Raw genomic sequence first — 18,304 nt, 5'->3', positions numbered from 1 at the left:
TTCCCTTTTAATATTTGTTAGTATATATCTAAAAACATACTTGGCAACTTTCTATTCTAAAACATTAATGAAATTGTGACATCTAATTGTAACATTCCTGAAAGGAGTATTTTTCAATAGCTAGGGTGTTTGTGAATACAGCTCATGTTATACTGACTAGAACGAGAAAACGTACACAAGGTATGTTCTTAAAGGGGTCTCTTGCTTAGAATTCATGCTACTCTGCATCAATTAAATAAGGAGAATAAAAATTGTGGGGTTAGTACTTTAAAAATGGCCAATTTGTCCTGTCACTTCAGCCAACAGATATTGTGGTTAATGATTGATTATTTTTTCTGTACAAGTAAAGATTAATATAATTGCAGTGTAAAAGCTTTTTCTTGAAGAGATAAGGAGAGAGAAGACTAGTTTTACCCATGCTTGTTTTACCCATGCAGTATTTTCTGTTCATGGAAACAGCTGGTGGGCCCTGGTGCCAGGGTATACTTGTCTCTTACGACTTTCCTTGCCCATTAGGAAAAGACAGCTCCCAGATGGAGACTGAGAATATACCCCTGCCACTTGAACCCCTCTCTGCCATTCTTAATGTAAAGAACATTTTCCTGCTGGTCACTTTTCCCCTACTTGAAGACCAAGAACTTTGAGGTTTTCAGCGTTCAACATCACTCATCTACTTGTCGCACTGTGCAAGAGCAATGCAGAGCGAGTGCCGTGAGAAGTCCCCATCAAGGCAGGTTCTCCTTGGCCTCACTGTGAAACCTTGGCTAGATAACAACTGGAGAAAACCTGCAGTATTACTGCTGGTCATCCTAAATACATACTATTCCCTTTTTCCCCAGGTACAACCTGTTTGATTGCACTACTGTCGGATAAAGAACTCACAGTGGCCAACGTTGGTGATTCGCGGGGAGTCTTGTGCGACAAGGATGGAAATGCTATCCCCTTGTCCCATGATCACAAACCCTACCAGCTGAAGGAGAGGAAGAGGATTAAAAGAGCTGGTGAGTTACATTTTCCTTTTAAACTGAAGATTCATCTTTCTTTTCTTTACTCTGTCAGTAATACAGACTTTTCTCTTCAAAAGATACTGAAAAGTGAAACAGATCTCCCTGTGAGCTGTTAATACAGCGTTTATTACATTGCTGAATCGTTCTGGTTTTTCTCAGAGCGTACCTGGCGTCTGTGCTTTCCATTCTTTTTTTAGAAGAGGGTGAAGTTAAACGGTGTAACGCCATGCAGAGTGCACTGCCTGTACAGCTCTCGTCTTGTCTTACCACTGTTTCTTCCGTCACAGCCTGATTGTGACTGAGGCTTTTTAGTGCAACAAAGAGTCCTTGTTTATTGTAAATGGCAGCAAAATAAGCAGGAATATTTAATGTTTTCAAAAACTGAAAAAAACTGTTAGTAATACACCACAAAAACAGAAAATACCGTAATGACAAAGCCAGGCTGTGCATTGAGCCCTCCACGAACAAATAGCAATAAAGGGTTGGACCTCATCCACTGGCCCTCTTCTAACTCCAAATCAAACTTAATAATGGTTAGTCGTGGAGGTGACCCTGGACTTTATAACCTCGGGAAGGCTCTTCTGAAATGCTCTTACCTGGAGGTTTCACTTCTGCTTGGAACGTTAGAATTATTGACCTGTCCCTTTCCCTCAGGAGCCTCTGCCAGCTTAGAAGAGGAGGGTCCCATAACGCAAGAACTAGCCATGTCCAGGTGCCCTATAAAATTGGTCCCTTAGAGAAGGCCTTCACTTAGGAGAAAAAAAATAACTTGAGTATTTCTTTGCTGTGTAAGTGAGTTTTTATAACACCCCAGCAAGACTGAGCCTTGACATTGTATGGATTTTCAACACTGACAAAAATGATTTTAATAGACAAGTAAATGCTGTAAGTGTCTGCGACTAAAAAAAAATTCTAGGTAACCTAATAACTTAATGAATTTACTTCTTTATTACATATTATCCCTTTTTATTATCATGATTGCTATGACCTCACAGTGGTATTAAAAAAGTATATTCCATTTTATGCTAGTCAGATATGTTTACATTTCAGAACAACCCTTTAGATTTTAATATATATAATAAATATAAAATTGAAGTAAAATGCCAGAACTGAATTACCAAGCTGACATTGTTACTGTGACAATAGTACCTGACCTTGTGTTTTGCAGTAGCTGGATACTTTGTCATCATGTAGAACTGAAGAAAGCTACACTAACCACATCATCTTTATACTTACCCGGTTTTCAACATTGCTTTGCACCCTCAAATGGCAATGTCATGACCAGGGCCCTATAGGTAGTTACTACACAGCTGCACAGTTGTGTTAGTAGGATAAGATTTCTTGTAAAAGTGAAATCCATGTAATTGCTTTGAGAAAATATCTTTCAAATGTGAGTCTGATGTAAATCAATTCAAGGCAGCCTGAAAGAGTAGCTCAAAGTAAAGTGTGACTTGCCCTGTACGTCTTGGTGGAGTGTTAACATTGTGATGACAAGTCTAAAGTAATCCTTCATTTTTTGCTGTAGAGGTGGAAGTTAAGGAGGCTTTAGCTTGCTGCTTTCAGAGGCTGTTGGATCGGGAATTAATTCAGTCCTTTCCTTCCCCATCCCTGCTACTACCTAGGAAGTCTTCCTTACCCACAGCCTGCAACTGAAGGATAAAATTCCTCTCTCAGTCTAGCACAGCCCACTGACTCTTGTGCTGAAATCCCCCGAAGCCAACGCTCAGGTTTCTCTTGAGAGTTTCTTTAATGCAGTGAGTGGTTATTGGTACCAAAACCTGCGACCAAATGAAATTACTAATACCAAAAAAATGGCACTAGCTAACAGAATAGTGAGCAAGGCCCTCACTTTTTGAGTTAAGATGCCACATTTTTTATAAGTACCTGCTTTGTATTGTGGCTATAAAATGAGCGGCACCAGTCGCAGGGCCTCTGTCAAAACTTGCTGTTATTTTCACAAGGAGCTGGCTGTCAGCACACGCCCCGAGTGCTGCAGCGCTGCTCGTCCAGCAGCTGAACAAGGAGAGGGAGCCCGTCACTCCGATCCACCCCAAGAGATCTCCGTGGGAGAGGGAAACGTCCTGCCATGCAAGGATGCTGTTTTCCCCAGAGACTCAAGGAATGCTCTTCTGATCAGGGACTTGAGCAATGTTTGAAGTATCAGCTTAAATAGGGAGCCTTGAAACAACCACAGTTTTGACTTCTGAAGAGATGTTCAGTTCTAGAGCCACAAGATGATTGTCACTGATAGAAATTTAAGCTACTCACCTTGACAGAAAGAATCCTTTGAGCTGAGCTCTCTAACCCATAAAATCACCATGTGATTGCCAAAAAAATATTTTTCTTTAATGCCTTTTCCTCTTTAGTAACATCTAGAGCTGCAGGATGTTTGGTTTCTAACAAGCAAATTCTAACGAGAATTTTTAAGTATTCTGTATGGATGACTTTATAAAACAAAACATGAAAAATGCCAACAGACACTTCAGTGGACCTCAGGAATTCAACCTGTGCCATAGAAAATTTCAGTTGCCACTTGACAATGACAGTGAAAAGTCATTTTGTATGCATAAGCCTTACCGGCAAAGGCAGGTCGCAGATTGCAGCAAGTCAGTGAGATCAGATGTCTCCTCTGTAAGTACAATAATGGATGCAGGCATTGCTTTCCTCTAATTATGTATATAATGAGGACTTACAATTACCTCTTTTTAATTGCATTTTGTGTCCCTGTCATTCCAGTATATACCTATGATTACACTCAGTTACTGTTTTTCTAATCACTTATGAAAAAAATCCAGTGCTGATAATAGGTATCTGTGTAATATTCAAGCAAGAGCCCATCTAAACACAGAGCAGCAGCTGGACAGGGCTTGTCTGACTGTGTATCTGAAGAGAAGTTGCAGATAGTCTCAAGAATCCTTCATTTTTAGACTAGGGAAGAAAATGTCTTAATAATGGAGACTCCATGTAAGTATTCATGAAAACATCCAAATAAAAAGTTTTGCTTCTGACAGTTTTAACACAAATCAAGCTTTAGACAATAATTAATCATTAAATGAAGTGTGGTTTGATGCGAAAACAGAAGGAATTTAAAGATTAGATTAGCCAACCAGGAATGGAAATGCTATCGTAAGATTTAGGTGACTGAGTGGTTAACAAATAATTTATAGACTGAAGTGCAAAGCTGAAAACATTCTAGTAACTGTGAAGAACAAACACACTTGTAAGAAAACTAAAGCAGAGAACTTGTAGGTATAAAAGACAATAGCTTACCTGTTTATTTTGCACGTTTCATATTATGTTCTATGTTACGCATTTTGCAAATTATTTGTCCTAAACTAACTTTGATAACTCTGTCATGTTAAGATGAAGGGAGTATTCCTGCGAATCAGTGCAGACAGTGCCACACAAAAACATTCCTATGAAATTGAAGGTGCTTCAGTTCTACTCTTTGACCTTGAGGCAGCATGTAGTTTGTTCACAACAAGAATTCTTAGGTCTTTCTTTTGACACAGCTTAAGGCAGGTTTCGTGGAAGAATCTATAAATGTTTTTTTGCACTTGCTGCTTCTTTGCTTTATGCCTTAAAGTGAAATTCAAGTCCTACTGCAAAGTGTTTTCAGGGTTGTTTCCTTCATAGATCTTCCTAAATGAGGGAAAACCTGAACTACAGAGAAACAGGAAGGATTTACTAAAGCAAGAATATAAAGACTTACTTTCAGTATGTTCTCTTAACATTGCCATAAGGCTTTCTGAACAATAAACTGTATGGTACAGGAATATTTATCTCTGTTCAGCACGTTGTCAGTCTCACTGGGGAGTGGAGTATGAAGCAGTGCTTCATTTGAAAGCGCAGCCATTCGCGACTTTTGTGCTTCGGCTGTTTCAGCAGCAGGTAAGCACAATCCAGCTCTTCACTGCAGTGCTCTGGTGCTTAGTTTACTTGAGGCATCTCTTGATTTTTGAAATACGTAACGTTTATACCTGAGGATATTGCATCATGAATTTTTGGGTGGGTCAGTCAGAGAAATGCTTTAACAGAGTTTGTGTTTCTCTCCAGGTGGCTTCATCAGCTTTAACGGCTCCTGGCGTGTTCAGGGGATCCTGGCCATGTCCCGTTCGCTAGGAGATTATCCTCTGAAGAACCTGAACGTCGTAATTCCTGACCCTGATATTCTCACCTTTGATCTGGACAAACTGCAGCCAGAGTTCATGATCTTGGCCTCGGATGGTCTGTGGGATGCCTTCAGCAACGAGGAGGCTGTCCGATTCATCAAGGAACGCTTGGATGAACCACACTTCGGAGCAAAGAGTATAGTTCTACAGTCATTTTACAGAGGATGTCCTGATAATATAACAGTTATGGTGGTAAAGTTCAGGAATAGCAGCAAAACGGAAGAACAGTAATTCCCAATGGTTCTCTGCCTCACTCCGAACTTAAATTTTTGTATTTTAAACATAGTAGAAAGCTCTAGTAAATATCATTAAGATTTTACACAAAAGGAACAGATCCCTCCGTTTTTTTTTTTTTTTTTTTTTTGCTTAACAAAAGGAGCAATACAACAAATACATCTTGAGTGATTATCATTAACTTTAGTCATGTTATTCACATGTACATGTCTCCTGTGACCTTGCTGCTCCTTAGAAACTAACTGTAATCTTCCATTTCAAACATTTTTTCAAATCCTGTGTAGACTTTTGATTTCTTACCTTTTATTTCTAAGAGTCAAAGGTTCATTCAGATGCACGGCAGGGTCAGGGCAGCGCTGCTGCTTAATAGCAAGTGATAGGAATGATGCTGCTTTTCACTCATAGATGTAACTCTTCAGAATGATGCTCTACTGTTTCTTGTCTTACTCTTTTTTAGTTTGTGGTGATAAGGTTGTATTGGAAAAGGTTTGTAATCATTGGCCTGTCATTGATATGAAGGAGGAAAAGGAGCCAGATATTAGCCTGATACCATAGAGCTGGCTCTCCTCACTTTGTTTTTTCCCCTCACATTGAACAAAACCTTGCTAAGCATGTGATCAGGTATTGAATACCGGAAACCACATGTTTATTCAGTCTGTGTATTACTTTAAAAACATTTTGGTTTTAACCACGTTGTATTCAAACCAACTAATGTTAAACTCCAGCAAAATGTGGATGGCTTCTGAATCAGAAAACTAGTTCTGTCATTATAGAAGAATGCCTGTCATTCACTGAGAGTTACCCTTGTGTCAGTATTTTAGCATGGAATTTTCATAGGCATGAGAAGAAAATAATGCAAGATAAAATTTCTTTAGTGACTGCTTGGAAAACGAAGCAAAACAAAGCATTCCTTAGAGCTACTAGATGGAAATTGCCTATTAAAGATTTCCTAGTACCACTGCAGGTTAATTTGTAATGTTAATCTAGGACAAGACCACTTTAGAACAGAACTTTAGAACATTTGGCATAATGTGTAAATGCTAGACAGTGTAATTGCACTGTAGAGAAGGAAAGATTAGGTTAAGTCTAGGTAAAATATTTTGAGAGCTAATTTTCAATACTGAATTGTATTTTGGAACCTGTGACTATTTTAAGTTTAAACAATGACCTTTTGAATTTGGTATACATACGATAACTTCGTTGGCTGCTTCATGATGGAGAGGCTGCAGCAGCAGAGTGACAGGGCAACGTGTGTTACAGGAACAGAGCAAGGGCTGAGTTGGCTGTTAGTGTGCGTTTCAGATAGCTTGCTTGCCTGCATTATGTCTTATAGTAACATGACCTTTGGGATTCCCTCCCCACAGAACTTGGTCCTGGAAGATCTGCTAAAATCTCCTGTCTTGAAGGTGATGGAGGTTTTCGGTATTTGAGTCCTTAGCTGAATCAGGGAAATACTAACTAACATTGCCTGTTTGTTGGGTAAAGATACAAGATTACTTGTGATTACTTTTTCTCATTACCACAGCTATAGCATTTTCTGGTAAAATGGTTCATTTGTCTTTAAAATACTGTGATCTGTTGTGGTTCTATTGAGTAGGTATGATGTTTCTGAAGACAAGAATGAATGCAAATTCTGCTTTCCCCTATTGGAAGGCATTCCCACATCAGTCTTTTCTTTTTTGCTTTTAGATTATCTCATTCCTAACAAATTTCCCTTCTTTAGTTTGTTCTGAGATAATCACAAATCTCATCTGGTTATGTTGCTCCTGCCAGTACTACTCAAAATGTAAATATAGCCTCTTCTCATTCCAGGCTCTCAGTAAATTCCCTTAACTTCTCTGTAATACACAAGGCACAGCCTGTACTGATCCTTACCTGGAAGATGGAACATTTGGGATTTTTTGAATCACTTGAACATAAAAAACTGCATTCAGAGAATTGCAAATGTAACTGTGCAGTGAAATCAAGCAAGTAACAGAAAATACTAATAATTGCAGAGTACTTCAAGTATTTTAGGTCAGAATGCTGTGAAATGAAAACCTTGTGTGAAGTTTTCATGGGAGTGCTTAATCACGTACTGAATAACGCTAGAGCAGCAGTATCTAAACCGTGCTCCAGGCAGAGCTCTCAGTGCATGTAGCATTTGCCTTTGCTTTCTCCTTCAGAGCTGGTATTTCAGTTGTACTGGCTTCTCCTTGTAGGACACAGCCTGGATGTTTGTCAAAACAGATGCCCAGAGAACAAAAGAATTAGACCTAGCAGTCTGCAGAACTCTAAAGCACAGAGAACTTGTATAGCAGCAGAGACATTACTAATCCTTCACACACGTTTGAGGAGTTGGAATTGGAACAATAGGCAGTTCCAAAAAAACCCTACAAACAAAGGCTACTTGAGCGAAAAGATTATAGCTGCCACTAAATCTCTGTGCAGCTCACTTTCTCAAGCTTAGTAAATATTGCTCGGGAATTTGTGCCCTTCTGTTGAGTACAGCTAGCGTTCTGATTGCTTGGAGCCCTTGAGGTAGATGGGAGAATGCGCTGACAGGAGATGGACACATACAAAGCCTTGTGGCTGCGTGAGGGAGCTGGGGGGGGGCTTGCTCTGCGAGTAAGCCACACTCAGAGATTCAAGCTCGTAATGCAGTGTAATACAGAACTGTTTTGTAAATTTGTCTGGTTATTTATTCTAGGATTCATTTACTTTGTCACTCACAGTTCAGTGCAGTCAGTTACTGAATCAGACGTTATTTCAATCTTTGACTGCAGTTGCATCACTAGTTGTTTTAGCGCTGTGAATTTTCCCTTTAACATTCTCATTCTTTGTAGTAGCTCCTTTTCTTGGCCAAAGATACTCATGCCAATGATCTGTGGTAAGGTTGTTGATTTTTATTTTTTTAATTATTAAAAAGTGAGTTGCAGCTACTTTAGAGTTAATGATGGAAATGACTAATAGAAATGACTGGCTTTGGGTAGTCTTCCTTGTACATGCACAGTGCCTGCCTAGCTCCCATTACAAGCCTTGTGGTAAGTTTTCTAGTCCAGTTCTAGACCTTCGTAATTAAAACTTTTCAGTCATGCTTAGGTGTGCCAAATTCTGTAGTGATACTTACATCTGTTGGATGACAAGATTAAGGAGATGTATGCGTAGCTTATGCAACCTGAATGATCTAGAGTCTGATCCTTCATTGCCTTAATATTAAATCCTACATCTGGAAAGAGCTGTCAGACACTGCAACCAGAAATAGCCCCACGTATGCTAGAGCAGTCTACCAGAATGTGTTACTGCATTGGAGAGAAAATACTTCCTGCATGCCATCCTCAGTGCTGCTTTCCTGCCTCAGCACTCTGGAGTCTGAAAAAGGGAGATGCACTTTGATCAGTGTCCCACATACATCGGAGAAGTCCCTACTTCTTGCCTTATGTCTTCATGGAACAATTCTGTTGTTTAAGCCAGAGTAGCTTTATCAGTGACACCTGTTCACCAAGTAAGAGCATCTAATAGCAAAAAAAGTGCTATATTAAGATGGTGCCAAAAAGTATCTTCAGTTTGGTCCAATTTGCAAACCGTACCATATAATCAGTCATCTCATCCAGTGCTCAAATAAGTTGGCTCCACCCAACAGTGGTATTATAAATGAGCAGTTGGGTTTATATAGTGCAGTTTTGCACATAATAAAGATACTAATATTTAGTATATCACTCTGATTATATGCTAGTATGGTATTAGAAAGGCTGTTTGTCCATGTAATGAAAGGGCTATAACCTTCATCAGCTGTAGCACCTTGTACTGTTAATTGGGAATCTGGAGTATGTGTACCAGGCTGGTTAGATGTGATCATAGCTCCGTCTAGTGGCTTAGCACATTAACTAAGTAAAGCTAATAGTTGCTCTGTTAGCACATGTGAAGAATGCATGTGATTTAAGGACTGCAGTCCACTACGAGGTTAATGCAGGCCCACACTCTCAGGCTGAATTTTACACTAGTGCGGAAGCAGTGCGGTCTGAACATGTGCATGTATCTAAGAAATTCAGCTACTCAGCAGCCAAAAATGTGTGTGAAAGAGTATGGCATATAATAATCTTGTCCTGCATCCCCTGCCACCTTACACACATGTACACACCCCTGTATGGGTATCTTCAAAAAACTGGTGAATGCATTTTAAGTATTGACCATTTGTTTATGGAAGCAAAAGGTTTGACGATGGTGCTTGGAGGATTCCAGAATTCATAGCTAGTCTCAGGGATGGCAGGATCTGCTATTTTATTTTGTATAAAAATGTATGCCATTTCTTTTGTTGTGATACTCAGTGCTAATAGTCTGGGCATATTTATCCTGTCTTATACATGACATTTTGAGGCCCCTGTTAGCACTGTAGTCCTAAAACTTCTAAAAAGACAGAATTTCAAATGATTGAGTCTGTTTACCAAATAGAATGCTTAGATAAATATTACAAATAAAATAAATGCCATTTAACATAATGAAATAACATCTACAGGCTTCTGAAGACAAGATCAGAGCAAAACTACTGTTATTACAGTATTATACCATTTAAACATTAGAATGCAGAGGTTAATAAATACACTGGGTTAGCTTGAAGTAACAGTGCATGCTAATGCTGCACAATATTAATGCTGTATCTTGAAAATAAAGTTTTGTTATTCAGCTGTCTTTCAGAATACATGGCAGTCTTGCTTTAAATAGTGTTATATTGCTAATGTATCTAACACATTTTACATAAAAATATTTAGTAAGTGATTATATTTTAAAAAGCAACTAGGCTTTCATTTCTATAGTAGGCTTTTATGGTTTCATCTTGAAATCTGACTGTACAAAACTGAAATTGCTAGATTTAAAAAGTTAGAACTTTCAGTTGAAGTTTAACAATTGTACAGAACAGAGCTGTTACCCTTCAGTGTTGTCAATGAATTTGTAAGTTATTTTTCTAAATCTGAGAACTCATATCCAATAAGATAGCTACCTTTAAATTAAGAATACTGCTTTAAATATTGAATTACTCAGTTTTATTTATATAGTACTGACTGGCTTAGCTCAGCAGCTATTTTAAATATAGTTTTCCCTTAAGTAACTTGACATTCTAGGTTATCAGTTGTCTGCAGTCATAGATGATGTATTAGATGTTCTACTGCTAAACAAAATGTGTGCAGTCAAAGGAACTGAAGCCTGTCTAAAACTATAAATACCAAGATTCACATCGAGGGACATTCTTAAGTTTTGAAATCCTCTTTTAGGAGGAGGTCAGTCCTTTTGTCCATTCTCCTGAGTCTTTGAGAAGAAATTTTGAATTAGTTAACAATAGGGAAATAAAGGACTTCCTTCTGTGTTAAAAGACCAATCCTATATTCCCTCAAGCTTATGGAGATGCATTAGTACTTCTGGGGACCTAGACGCTCAGAAATCTACTTCAGCCTATGTTCAAAACAGCTGACTAAAAGACTATGAATAATCAGTTACAATGTTTTAGAAATCTGAATGCAGGACTGTCAAACATTGTTTTTTGGGTATGCCTATTGTGTAGTCAGGGGTGCAAAAGTAACTTGGACAAACTTGTACTTTAACTGCACTTGTTTTAGTCTTGGTAATAAAAGTCAGGAAATTATGCCGTGTAGGCTGACAGGCAAGTATCTGCTCGGCATCCCCAGCAGGCTTGTCCACACAAATGTTGGTGTCATCATGGTTTCACTGCCCTGTGAAACTAAGTTGGCTGAAAGTAGTGCAAGTCTGCCTCTGTGCCTCTGCAGATGTACTCACTTGGCTTCGTCTGTTGATCAGACAAGACTTTCACACGAGAACTGACAGAAGTCCATGTGTGATTTAGTAACTTCTCCTTCTGGTAAAAACAATTCAGTTTAAAATGTGTTTAATTGGGAAAAGTTTGTTGGCTGTTTGTAGTTAGTTTCATTTTGTACTGAATCACCACATTGCTCTTTGATAAACTGTTCTTATCTGCATAAGCCAGATACAAAACTTAGGCAGTGGTTATTAATGTTGAATTTACAAATTAAGTTCATTCGTATAAAACGGGTTTTTAAACCCATCTACCTTTACCATGTTGAATTATAATGCAACACTTGCACCTACTTCTACCAATAGCAACTGTTAATTTTGTATGAGGAACAGTTAAAAAAAAAATACATGTTGGTATACTTAGCTACTGCAAAACCATTTCTGCCTAGTATTATTTGTAAGTGCTCTTAAAAAGATTGAGAAAATTTGATTATGAAAATGAAGAGTGCATGTTCAGAATTCTGTAAGGGCAGTTCAGAGGTTTATTAAAAGCCTGAACAACATGAGAGATAACAAAACCACAATATTTAAGTAAGTAATTTGTCTCACTTAAAGACAACTTCCATTTAGTTCAACATTGCTGTATTATCTTAGATAACAGCCTCTTCAGGCTTCTGTTTGTAACACTTTTTTTCACTGAAAGCAAAAGTGTTTTTAAGATTCTGTCATTAGTGCCAGCTCAGAGGAGAGTGCACTTTGCTATTACTTTGAGGACCACCATGGACAAAAGCATTACTGTCAGGAGGGGACAGGACATCAGGCTCAATGCTATCTTAGTCTGGATAGCAAATTTGGATGCATATGGCATCTACAGACCATCCTCACTCAGCATAAGCTTAAAAAAACTCATTCAGGGTAATATGATCTGGAAAAATTAATGTGCTATGTAGCAACTGTCAGAAGGCTGGAAGTAAACAGAGCTCAGCTATATCAACCCTATCAATAAACACGACTTGAGTTTAACTCTGTATTTCTAAGTGCTTTTTTTACGTGAGGAAAATTAAGTCTCACAACTGTGGTGAGACAAACTGTACTTAATGCAGATTGTATTTCCCAACATGAGTTTCAGGAAGATACTGCCGTTAGTCTTGACGATACTGACATGATTCTTCACTATACTTTCTTTAGTCCCTTAAAATAAAGTGTCTTTAGGATTTTTAGACACCTAACATAATCATAGACTTTACTTTTTTTTTTTTTTTTTTTATGTTTCTTTAAAATGTGGACTCAACTACAAGTGAAAATAAACAACAAACATAGATTAAGCTTCATTTTAAGGTTGTTTTCTTTCCTTCTCATATGTAATGCTTGCATTTGTATATGGTTAAAACTTAAGATGCAGTATGCAAAAACTGCATTAAAACTTGACAAGCTTATTTAACAATCAGGTTGCAGTTTTATATGTTCTTCCCACTCTCATTGCTCTCCTTGCCAAACTCTACCTTAAGCAAACTGTAAATTACTCTTAATAAATGACCAAAATAGTACACACTGGTCAGAAAAAAAAGAGATTAATGAAAATTTGAAAAGGGGTGAGTAAAGCTGTAGCTCCTAAACTCCTTCAGCATATGTAACATGTCTAATACACACATATCAAGAACTCAGTGTCATATTCTTTGGTTGACCTTCAATCAGTTTTTAGTTTAAATTTGAAGGAAATATGATAAAAGTTACATTATTTATTGTATATCCAGACATCTTTCTGTTATTTATAATGAACTTGCATTGAAATATTTCATTAGTGGTTACAAAACATAAGACTTCAAAAGATATTCCAAAGCCTCTATGTCCTTTTTCTGATGATACCAAACTGATGCTAGAATAATGCCCCTGTATTTGCAGGGGAATAACACACTTAATAGTTTAGGAACGCATGCAAAATATTGAAACTTTTTTTTTACTTTTGAACTCTTCTGGAATAGTACACAGGCAATACAGGTTTGAAATTTTACATTGTAACCTTCTTTTGCTATCCAGTAGTTTCCAAACATTTTTGACCAAGGTAGTAGTATTAGGCTTTTCAAGTTTTTACTGAAGCCTCACGCTTTTATTACTAAGATCACAAATGCTTTGAAATCTGCTTTTTAAAAAATGTCTTTCTCAACCATTGACTTAGGAAAAGAAGAATCTTAGGATGTGGAATAATCGTAACCTGTGGTTCAGACTTAAAAAAAAAAAAAAAAAAAAAAAAAAAAAAAAAAAAAAAAAGTTAAAATATCATAAGCACATGCTTTTGAAAAGTTTAGGCCCAAAGGATAACCACTACTGACTTAAATGTTTGTGTCAGTTCATAGACTTACGCTTTTAACCAGCTTTTAACCTCTTGCATAGCTGCAGAAACTAGAGATTTTGCTGATGCTTGCTTTAAGCAGAAACATTGGCTTATTTATGTATTTTTATGGTCTTTTAAGCAATAATAAGGTCAAATGCAAATACAAACTGGATTTTGAAGTGGGTTAAAAAAAGACATAGGAACATTTTACAATATAACTTTCTTGCAGCGTTTATGTCACCAAATTACAATTTCAAGTGGCATAAACAGATCACTGTGTATAAACATACATTTGTGAAAACAAAAGCCTTGTAATCTATGATCAGTGTTACCATTCTGGGACGCGAATACAAAAATAGCTTGTTCGGTGACAGTTGCATTTTTACTGTAGTAATGCACAGCCATTTTTCTGTGATACTCATTATTTTTTCAACAGGAGCACTGTCTGCTTTATAGATACACATTTTTTTTGAAAATTACATAGTCTTTCATAATACAATTTTTAAAAAAGCAATACAAACTATGCTGTAGTATTCTTGTTAATTATTTCCAAACATTTATCATGGCAGACTTAAGAAAAATTTGATTTTTTTAAAGATGTACACAGAATCATAAGACAAGTTAAATGTTTTTCCCAGAGCTCTCAGATCTGATCACAATACTAAAATAATCAAATGACAAATCCTAAAACCCTAAGAATAGTTGTAGTCCTAGCTGTTTCTAGGACTACGATAGCATTCCTTCCTTAATTATGCAATACTGCTTTTTCAGCTATTTAGTTTAACCCCCCTCCCAAAAAAAAATCATCTCTGGAAAACTTTGTCCTTTCTAACATACATTCTTAAAACACTGAAATCTGAAATGCTTATTTTGATGGTATTCTCCTCTAAGACTTCATTTTTTATAGTTAAAACTAACGTGTCCTGTAACACCATCATAAAACCATGTGCAGTAATTGAAAAGACAGCAAAATCAATACTGACCATAATCATAATGTAACAAAAAAAAGGGGTGAAACCTCAATCTTACTACTAGAGGTTTCTGCATTTCTTCTAATTTGTCTCTAAGAGACTACCTGAAAGACAGCCAAATGTAAATATATCATAACATATTAGCTTTAGTACAAATAAGGTGGCAGTGCTCTGTCATTCTAGATGTACAGGAGTAACTATAGTATCTTCAGTGTGTAATAGATGTGTCAAGAATAATTATGTTAATGCAATTACAGATTATGTATTGTTGTCCATTAGAAGTGTAAACTACTGAAAATTTAGCCTTGCGGATATGAATAAAGTTATTAAAATATCCATCTTTACAGTTATAGTTGCATTTGTCGTCTTTAAGAATCCAGGACTTTCACTCTTAAATTTTAAAATCTGAAACAAGAAAACTGCTTTAGAAACAACTATAAAGTCACCATTTAAATACATCTGGTTTTATTTTCCCTGCATGGATTCCAATACCTCTTGGGATGCATCAGCACATATACATATGTATGATTTTGCTATGTTAAAAACTATACAGTAACTAAAGTGCATATGGACTCTTCTGCATGTAGCCCTCAAACTATGACTATTATCAACACTGCCTAAAACATCAAAGCCAGCTACTTTATAGATACATAAACACATATACACACACCACACACACACATGCACGCACACAGCATATACTATATTTTTCAGAATTCCCCATCAGATGCTGCAGATGTCAGTAAGATCTAATGTTCCTAAGTCTTGTTACGCTATCAGAAGCATCACTGAGGTGATGATACATTTACATAAGAAGGTAGGGTTTTTTAAACTACCTCCATTTAACTAACTCTGCTCATGCTGAGCAGCAAACATACATTTCTTGAGTGTGACAAAGGAAGACGGTTTGCAAAACACCACCAACAAAAAAGTCCTGTTAGCCAGGAATTTGGAAGCACCATCAAAGATAGTTTCTCAGAAGAAACATTATTTGTTGGTGAGATTTAACAAATCCCAGAAGAATCAGGTAGAAATCCTGTGGTTACAATGAAATGCATGGAGACAGAGGGAGCCAAGACAGAGTATTCCAAATTTGCCTACATGCACGGGATACATAGGAGGAAGGTGTTTTGTGAATTCCTGATCTTCTCATTTAAGAGTATGACAATGCCTCAGTGAAATGCTGCCAGAGCATTTTTGCCCTTGCAGTAGAGTAGTCCTCCTTTAGGCAGCAATTTCTAAAACTGTGGTTTTATCTGGTGTTCCCCAAATCTTAAATATTTTTACACTGAAATTCAAAGGTTTAAGATGAGTCATATCAAAGGCAATTAAATGAAGTGTCTGATGACAAATCTTGCCAAAACCTGATTATTTCACTTGATGTAAGACCATGTACTGCAATCAAATGTCTATACTTACAAATGTCAAAGTTAATTTTATAAAGAAAGAATTGTTGTTTATCTTCTGGAATTCTGATGTTCACTTTAAGTATACTTAAACAAATTCCAACGTAAACATCTTCAAATTTAATAGGTTTGATATGACTCATCAATTCATAGATCCTCAGAGCAAGTTTCCCATCCAATATATAACCCATTCCACTACAATACGGAGGAAACAACCTGAATGGATATTCATCATAGGAGATATAAGTTTTTTTGTAAAAGCCTCTGTAGACAAAATTATCTATTAGAGGATAACCAGTAAAAATATTTTCAGAGGAATTCAGCTTTAGAAGAAATTTTACTAAATTACCCGTGTTGATGAAAACATCAGCATCAGTCTTCATGAGGAATCTAGCATTTGAGCAAAATTCAGTTACCCATCTAAATGCCATGATTGTTTTCAAGGTAAGATTGTCATACGTGTCCATAAAATCTTGGCGAATTATGTCACCATACAGAATGCTTTCATCTTCTACTGATAATGATGCAGAATTGTCTTCTCTGTGAATTTCATGACCTAATAAGAAAAGAGTTAAAACTCGATGTCCCCACCAGAAGTTTTTAGATCCCCATGTAATTCTTATGGCCTGCCTTGACTTCACATCCTTAGGTTCTGAAGACACCAAGATGACTAGAAATGGATTTATGTCTTCGCATTTCAAGCGCTCCCGCAAAGTGAAGAGGTAATGTTGCTTGTAAATTGGTTCATATTCATAAAAATACATTGAGTTTGTATGCTCAATCACAGTGTTTGAGAAAAAAGTTATATACCATATTGCTATGACAGAAAATACAAGGAGGGACAAAAAAATCCATTTCAGCTGTCTCATATACATGACATTAACTGGAACTGGGCAATAAGTAATTTGCAGAAGTATGCCAGTGACCTTCAAAATCTGGATCACAAGTTCAGAAGCACATGTCTTACTGAAAAACAAATGAAAAGTAGTATTCAGAATGCTATTATTCAAACATTATCGTTTTCTCAGCCTAAAATGGTAGCTAGAAGTATGCTATAATAAAGACAATCCCAAGACTTCTTGATTCAGCTATTGCATATTGTATCCTGTACACCGTGAATCAACAAGCACGAGCAGAATATCGAGCTGCTACTGAATATGGTATGGATTGAAATCTCATAGCTTTCATGTTGGGCATTTTCCCGATATAAACCTGATCTCTACAAAGGATCACAAATAGAGCATTGTGATCCTAGAGAAAGTTGAAGGTTTTCAGTGTGATATCTGAGGCTTGTTTAAACCCTGAGGAAGGAAAACAGTACACAAAATCTAATAGCTACAAAGTGCTCAACAAATGGTTGTTCAGAAGCTTCAAAATTTTGTACTTTATTTCAAAGAAAGGATCTTACAAGTTTTTATAAACTTTTATAAACAAGCAAGCAAAGCAAGGCGGTAAAAAAGTACAGGCAAGTAATTTTTCCCGTACTGAAGAGTTGAGCACACGCTTACATCTAACCACATGTTCTGAACCGGCTGAATAGGTGGTAGGGAGAAAAGGAAAAAGTAACTTCCTTACAAGCAATCCCAAGCTATTTCAGCATTGCAAACTTGCAAACACAAACGTATCTTGGCAGACAGACTAAGCTATTACAATGCCCAAAGAAATGGCTGTTCCTACAACACATAACATTATACAACAGTCAATTATTTTCTTTTATGTGCTTATTAAATCAAGTGATTTAGTAAAGGTACATGGCAACCAATTTTGTCACAGCAGTTTTGCAGATGACATAATGGGAACAGCAGCAAATCCACTGCAACAGATGAGGCTCAAACCTTAAATAAGCTTTGCATATTCTTTCAATAATTTAATTTAAACAAGCTACTACAAAATCCTCCTACCTATTTTTACGTATTTAAGTTGCAAAGAAAGGAGCCCATCTGTGTCATCTTCCTGAAATGTCTGCAGACCCTAACCCAAGGTGCCAGTGCATGAGTTAGAAAATACAACAGATTAGCCCTGCTCCATAATGCATACCGTATTAAATTAAAACAGTGATGAGTGTGAAATAAGAACACAGAATCAAAGCAGTCTTTCAGTTAGTGACATACATACTGGTCTGCAGTCAAATCCATACAGACAGGTACTTCCAAGTCTCCACGGAGTCCATCCCGAAGATAATACTACAATGTCAAGACTATAAATCAAACCAATATATCTTTCCAAAACTGTATTTTAAATAAAATCCCTGTACTCTCCATGTAACAGTGGACTTTACTATATTTATTAAAACTATGTCTATGTATCTTGTGAACATATATTAAATATCATTAAGCCAAAGCAATAAACATGTCTTAGTAAATGCACAGGAGACAGTTTGAAATGCAGTTTCACAGCTGAGCAAGAAACTCCCTTGGCATATGTGGGAGTTCCAAAT

The 18,304-nt window shown here is 36.9% G+C and overlaps 2 protein-coding genes across 6 annotated transcripts in view; one reads left to right on the top strand and one right to left on the bottom strand.

Moving 5' to 3' along the window:
• PPM1L (protein phosphatase, Mg2+/Mn2+ dependent 1L) overlaps positions 1–14,797 on the top strand; it is a 105,959-nt gene extending 91,162 nt beyond the window's left edge. Inside the window, exons 3-4 of the mRNA XM_062582938.1 lie at positions 840–1,001; positions 5,064–14,797. Of these exons, the coding sequence (XP_062438922.1) occupies positions 840–1,001; positions 5,064–5,410 (509 nt within the window). The 3' untranslated portion in view covers positions 5,411–14,797. The remainder of the gene's footprint in view (positions 1–839; positions 1,002–5,063) is intronic.
• Positions 1–18,304, bottom strand: part of B3GALNT1 (beta-1,3-N-acetylgalactosaminyltransferase 1 (Globoside blood group)) — a 44,878-nt gene that overhangs the window by 837 nt on the left and 25,737 nt on the right. For 2 of the 5 annotated variants that reach the window (XM_062582939.1, XM_062582942.1), the window contains 2 exons: positions 17,979–18,050; positions 13,706–16,833 (listed from right to left, as the gene is read on the bottom strand). The exons of 1 other annotated variant lie outside the window; for it this stretch is intronic. In XM_062582939.1, coding sequence (XP_062438923.1) covers positions 15,780–16,742 — 963 coding nt within the window. In that variant the 5' untranslated portion in view covers positions 16,743–16,833; positions 17,979–18,050 and the 3' untranslated portion in view covers positions 13,706–15,779. Of the gene's footprint in view, positions 1–13,705; positions 16,834–17,978; positions 18,051–18,304 lie in introns of those variants that run through there. 2 more of the 5 variants (XM_062582941.1, XM_062582944.1) reach the window with 1 other exon arrangement.

The sequence above is a fragment of the Rhea pennata genome, chromosome 9 (assembly GCF_028389875.1).
Source record: "Rhea pennata isolate bPtePen1 chromosome 9, bPtePen1.pri, whole genome shotgun sequence".
Classification (NCBI taxonomy): Eukaryota; Metazoa; Chordata; class Aves; order Rheiformes; family Rheidae; genus Rhea; species Rhea pennata.
Note: the sequence above shows the minus strand (reverse complement) of the source record. Positions and strands in the feature narration are given on the sequence as shown.